The sequence below is a fragment of the Gopherus evgoodei genome, chromosome 4, assembly GCF_007399415.2.
Source record: "Gopherus evgoodei ecotype Sinaloan lineage chromosome 4, rGopEvg1_v1.p, whole genome shotgun sequence".
Taxonomy (NCBI): domain Eukaryota; kingdom Metazoa; phylum Chordata; order Testudines; family Testudinidae; genus Gopherus; species Gopherus evgoodei.
Window position 1 is genome coordinate 137,258,237 of NC_044325.1, and position 6,000 is coordinate 137,264,236.

The 6,000-nt window shown below is 52.1% G+C and overlaps 1 protein-coding gene across 1 annotated transcript; it reads left to right on the forward strand.

Annotated features, from left to right (window-relative positions):
- The first annotated feature begins 560 nt into the window (after positions 1-560).
- CLPS (colipase) lies at positions 561-3,450 on the forward strand. Its single transcript, XM_030562687.1, has 3 exons — positions 561-737; positions 2,109-2,231; positions 3,319-3,450. Exons 1-3 carry the CDS (start codon positions 642-644, stop codon positions 3,448-3,450), a joined length of 351 nt encoding a protein of 116 aa, XP_030418547.1. The 5' UTR covers positions 561-641.
- Positions 3,451-6,000: the final 2,550 nt, after the last annotated feature.

A 6,000-nucleotide genomic window follows, 5' to 3' on the forward strand; every position in this document is an offset into this window, starting at 1 on the left:
ACAGCTCTCAGACAGAGCAGTGCTGGCTCATCAGAACCTAACAAGGTGAAATCATTGCCCTCTTTGTGCGTTCAATAAGCTCGCTGACATCATCTGTGAGGGACACGCAGGTGCACTAAATAATCTTCAGAGCCTTTGAGAATGATCAGAAAGACTCCAGAACAAACCGGGTGCTTCTTAGCTGGTACAGGAACCTTGAGGAGGAGATAACAGCAGAGAAATGCTCTGATCCTGCACTCCTCACTCGGGCAAAACTCCCATTAACTTTAGTGAGTATTGTGCCCAAACAAGGAGTTCAGGAACAGGCTCTAAGTCCTTGTACAGTATAAGGAGGCTTTACCAAGTTGGGGCAGTGAACTACACAGGCATATTCGGGTTGAGATTGCCTGTGTAAGGACTGTAGGACTGGGGCCTTTCTTTGTTACTCTTGATTCTTCTCTTCTATTTCCACCTTCAATATTTCAGAACATGAAAGAATTCGTGGGCTGGTGTGGCCTTATCAGCAGAGAGAGGTGTGCTTATGTGATTGGGAGAGGGCTGGTGACGTGAGGACAGATCTGCTTTATAGCCCTGGCACGCTGCTGCGCAGCTGTTCCTGCCCTGAAAGCCCCAGACGGGTTCTTTGGCTGCCCTCAGGCCAGATGGCAAGCGCCCTGCTCCTGCTGCTGCTGCTCTCCCTTGCCTCAGCCTCACCAACTAGGCCTCATCCTCACCAACTAGGCCTCATCTTCAATTTGGTAAGAGGAGGCTGGGAAATGCGGAGTTTGCCTGGGCCTGATCCCATGTGCACTCCAGGGAGGGAAAGTCTCTTGGAGCAGTGGGGAACTAGCTGCCCTGCGGATGTGCAGGCTGGGGCTCAGAATATTCTGCTGCTTCCTTTTGGTGTTCAGTCGGATTCCTTGGGAATTTCCTGTGCTGGAGGAGAGAGGTTTTTCAAAGGCATCTGTTGCAGCTTAGTACTTCATTTCAATTGATTTCCTTCATTCTAACGACTTTACGGGCGTTTCTGTGGCCCATCCCCATGCTCGTATTGGAATGACTTACAACCCCGGATGGATTCATTCTAACTACACCACTCCCCATGGGGCAGGGAATTATCATTCTCCCCATTTTATGGATGGGGAAACCAAGGCACAGAGCGATTAATGGACTGCTTTGCCGCTGTGTTAAGCAATCCCATCTCCCACTGAAACCAAGGGGAGGGGAAGGAGCTCAGCATCTCTGAAAATCAGACCATTGCTAAGTGTCTTGGCCAGAAAGGAAGCTTATGGCAGAGCCAGAATGGAGGTTTCTGGTGTGCCGGTCCAGGGCTTTAGCCATATGGCAATTGCCACACATTGCCCCTTAACCACACGCCAATTCATTGGGATTGGGACATAAAAGATGATGGAGCCAGTCAGAATGTGTAACTCGAACCAAGCCCTGGAAACCACAGCCAGGGCCTTCATGAGATTCAGGGTGAAGAGGGGGAAACGTCAGAGTTTCAGACTAGGACACTGGGGCTGGGACACGCAGCCTTCTGGGCAAATCCCATGCCCATTCTGGGCAGATTTCGTGTGTGTGGAACTGTGCACAATGGACTCTCTTTTGGGGGCGGATTCTGCTATTCTTACTCATGATTTATTCAGGGCAAACTACTGCACACCTCCCTGGCAGTCTCACTTGAGTCAGGACTGAAGAAAAACTTCAGGATTTAGTCGACAGTGAATTGGATGAAATAAAACTTCATTTAGACATGTGTGTGTGTGTGCATGCGTGCGTGCGTGCATGTGTGTATAAGCGCCAGCACCATACGTGACTGGCCACCTCAGACAAGGTCCACTTGGTGTGTACGTGCCTATAAATACACGCTCCGCACTGAGATATAAGAAACCACCCAGAGCAATTTTTTTTCACAGAGTCATTTCATTCCAAGTGGGACTAATATTCTCCACCAGCAGAGACTCACCACAGAAGAACTAGCTTGAGGCAGGGCCCGGAGTGCAGGTGACAGAGGGCAGCTGCAAGGTGTGGCTCCCCCTGTGATAGGAAGAGGCACAGGGAGACAGACCTTAGCTCTGGGGCCCTTGGGAATCCATGCGTTGGCTCTCACTGTGCGTTTCTTCCAGAATAATGGGAACCTGTGTCTGCAAAGTGCTCAGTGCAAGAGCAGCTGTTGCCACAGGACTGGCTCGTTAAGCCTCGCTCGTTGTGCGAACCGAGCAGCCGAGAATCAGGAGTGTTCCCCCAAGGTACGTGGCACGCTAACTCTTGCTCATGCTCCCACAGATGTGCCTTGTCCTTCCTCCTTAAGCAGCCAGTAAAGCAGCTGAGATCTGGATGTGCAGGCAGCTGATAGAGACCCACATTTGCAAATTGGTTGTGAGTAACAAGCATGGGGAAAGGAAAAGCTCCAGCAGCTTGGGGATCCCAGTCCAAACACTTGAACCTTTGTGGTCCCTTTTCTGTGACCTGCCAATAGTCCCTAATGACCTTCCTCCTTTGCCACCCCCTCGAAAGATCTTGGGTGCCCTCAACACCTTCCGTGCAGTCAGGGCTGGATTTTCAAGGCAGGTCCCTCCCACTCTGGGGACATCTTTTCTCCAGGGTAGCCCCCATTCCCCCTCTAGTAACAGCTGCTTTCTGAAGGCAGGTTGCATGGCTCCCTTGCCCTCTTGGCAGGCACTTACCTGGTCATGGAGCCCAGCAGCCCCTCTGCGGGGCCTTCCTAATGCCCCACTCAAAGACTGGGCAACTCTGGGGCTTCCCATTTAGCTGCCTCTGGCAGTGGTGTCCTAGCCCCAGGTGTGGCTGATGATTTGTTTCCAGACTGTGCTGTACAGTTGTACAGGAAGGCCCGATCCCTGCCCAGAGAGCTCAGGCTGGATGGACAAAGAGTACGGGACAGGGCAATACCACCTCCGGGTCAATACAGGGAGAGAACAGCGGGCTTAGAACGTGGGACCTTCACAGCTAAAATCACACTTGGCTGCTTGAGCTAAAGGACCATCTTTCCTACCTGGAACTCTTATATGGACCAGCCAGTAGAGGGTGACAAAGACCCACATTGCATGAGGGGTGTTACTATACACCGTCTCACCCCACTGGCCCCTCCCCTCACTTTTAGGAGCTGGCTGGTTGCTTGCAGACATCATGACGGAGGTGGGATTTGAATGCAGGGAGGGCTTTGTGGAGCTGCTCAGGAAGGGTGTCCCACAGCAGAGAGCTGGTTGTAAGAGAAGCAGACTGGTTTGCTGAGGCCTTTCTGATAGACCAGAAGAGGCGCTGGGCACGCTGCAATGTGCCATACTATTACCCAGACCTTTGTGTCCCCTGCAGAGCATCTATGGGGTTTACTACAAGTGTCCCTGTGAGAATGGCTTAACCTGCAAGGCCAATAAGACCATCGTGGGATCCATCACCAACACCAACTACGGCATCTGCCAGGATCCTAGGAGCTCGTCCAAGTAGAAGTGGAGTAACAGCATAGGAAATGTTCCCACACACGTGCCCCACAGCCATCCCCCCCTTCCCACACACGCACCCCACAGCTGTTCCCCCTTCCCATGCACGTGCCCCACAGCCGTCACCCGTTCTCACTCATGCGCCCCTCCTCTCCACCATATCTACTGTATACACCAGGCACCTCTTCCCATGCTCCTTTCCCCACACCTCTTGCTCCACCACATACAGATACCTGCCTCATTACATACTTATCCCCATACTCGCTTCCACCAACCAACACACTGATCCCTTCTGCTGTCACCAATACCTGCACCCGTTCCTCCACACTGACCCACACCACACGCACACACACCTACACTCAGTTCTGCTGGAGTAATGCACATGGATCTTGAATGATATTTGATTATCGGGTGTCCCTCTGTGCTTGGTCTAACAATTCAGAACACCCTTCCTGTGTATGTGGGGGAAACAAGAAAGCATCAGTTCAATACCCTCCAAGAGCCATTCTTGTCTCTCCTCCACCCCCAAAAATAACTACCTGCCTCTATCGCGTGCTGTATCTTCAGCTGACACTTTGCAAAAGGGGCAGCAGTCCCCTTCCTGGTGCCCCCTCCTGAATCCCGTTCTTCATAAGCCGTGCTGCCCTCACCCAGCCTTAGCCCTGACTTCCCACTGATTACCTCATTGTCTCTCTTTCTGCAATAACTGACTGGCTTCTCCATGGTGCTGCAGCAATTCTTGTGCCCATCCATTTACCCTAACTTCATCCAGCTGGGGAGTGGGGGCAGGGGGGAGGAAGGAGTTCTTGTTGGACTTTCTAGTAAAACTTCTCTTCTCCTGGGGTAACGTGAGATCAGGCGTCGTTCCCCACCTCCTTCAGTTAATGCAGAGGTAGCAAGGCCAGGACCTGTTCCAGGGACCAAGTTCCAGGGAGCAAGAGGTCTGTAGCAGGTGGGAAGGGACAGGCTGGGTGGGAGGTAGGGTAGATGGGACTTCAGACCAACTCAAAGAAGGCTCATGCCTTGAGCAGAACAAGGTTGGAGAGGGATTTCCTCTCTCTGGGTGAAATCCACCCCTGCACATTGGGTATTTCAGGTGCTGCAAAAGCCCTGGTCCAGGGTGAATTTCTCTCCTAGACTGAGGTTTACTCAATATTAGCGCTGGGCATATAACTGCAATCAGTACTGTAGCTGGTTAACTCAGCCAGTCATTCTCCCTGTGGACTACGCAGGGCAGATTGCAATTTCCTCAGATTGAGTCCACCACTGAAATCATTCAACTAGCAGCTTTCTTTGCTCTCCAGCCAGACCTCATCACCCAGGATGCACCGTGGCCATGCAACTCCCACAATGAACTACCTCTCCTCCCCTTGAGGAGATCAGGATGCATTGTGGAAGACTAAGTCCAATCAGGGAGACTCGTCCACAGAGGTGAATGGGAGCATGAGGGACCCAAACTACAATTCCCATGAGACACCACAGCAGCCTTTCAGAATCGAACCATTTTGGTTTTCAGCCAAAATATTTCAGACTTTGATTTTTATTTCTCTCCAAAAGTCAAATTTTTCATCAGGGAAAACCCCCATTTTCTGACGAGCTCTATTCACACCATCGCCTAAGTGGTGTTACCAGAGAGCTCTATGTATGTGTATATAATCCATAATTATGTGTAAATACTTAACAGCTAAGGTGCCAAGAGTGGGCAGAGTTCCTGGGTTTTGTCTTCCCCTAGGCTGCCAGTTACAGCCCTGCATGTGACCATCTTTGCCCTTCCTGATGCATCAGTGGCACTTATCATTGGCTAGCTAGGTCCAAGCCTAGCAGCCAGGACAGAGGGATGCAGCCCAGAGGCAGGACCGGCTATCCATGTACTTGAAAGAGGAGCGAATTCTGCAGGAGACCTCTGCCCCTCAGGCCTCTTCCTTTGGCAGGGAATAGGAGAAAGGGTCCAGGAGGCAGCTGGCCCCAGGCCAATTAGAGCTTTGCTGGTGGAGCCTACCACCTTGCATTTGCCACAGGAGCTGTGGGGCAGGCAGCATGGCATGTGGGCATAACAGTTTCTCCCCAGCCTGCCTTGCTCAGCATTCACCCCATACTAAGCCCTGGCCATGACTCCGCTTTGAGCACAAGCCCCGCTTCCGTCCATGCACCAATCAGTCTGACCTGGCTCAGCCAGCATGCAGGCCTCGGCGCCTAGAACCCAGCTAGGGGGTGGGTCAGAGCCCAAGTCTCACCATGCCCCTTCTGCAGTGTGGACGCAGTTTGAGCCACAGACCTGAGTCAGAAGGTCTGCGTGGCACAGTATGGCCACGTTGGCAAAGCTGCAAGACCCGGATCCGACAATGACCTGTCCGGTTTTACAAGGCAACGTGGATGCTCAAGTGTGGGCTTGGAAACATCATATTCCAAGCTCAGATCCCACCACTCTGGGCATAGAGGCCTTGTCTGCCCTGAGAGTTTGCCCTGATTCCAGTCATCTTGTCAAAGTTTATACTTACCTGGTTTCAAGCAGGGGTGAAGCCCCCGGTGCGAATAGCAGCTTTGCCGGTCTGCACTG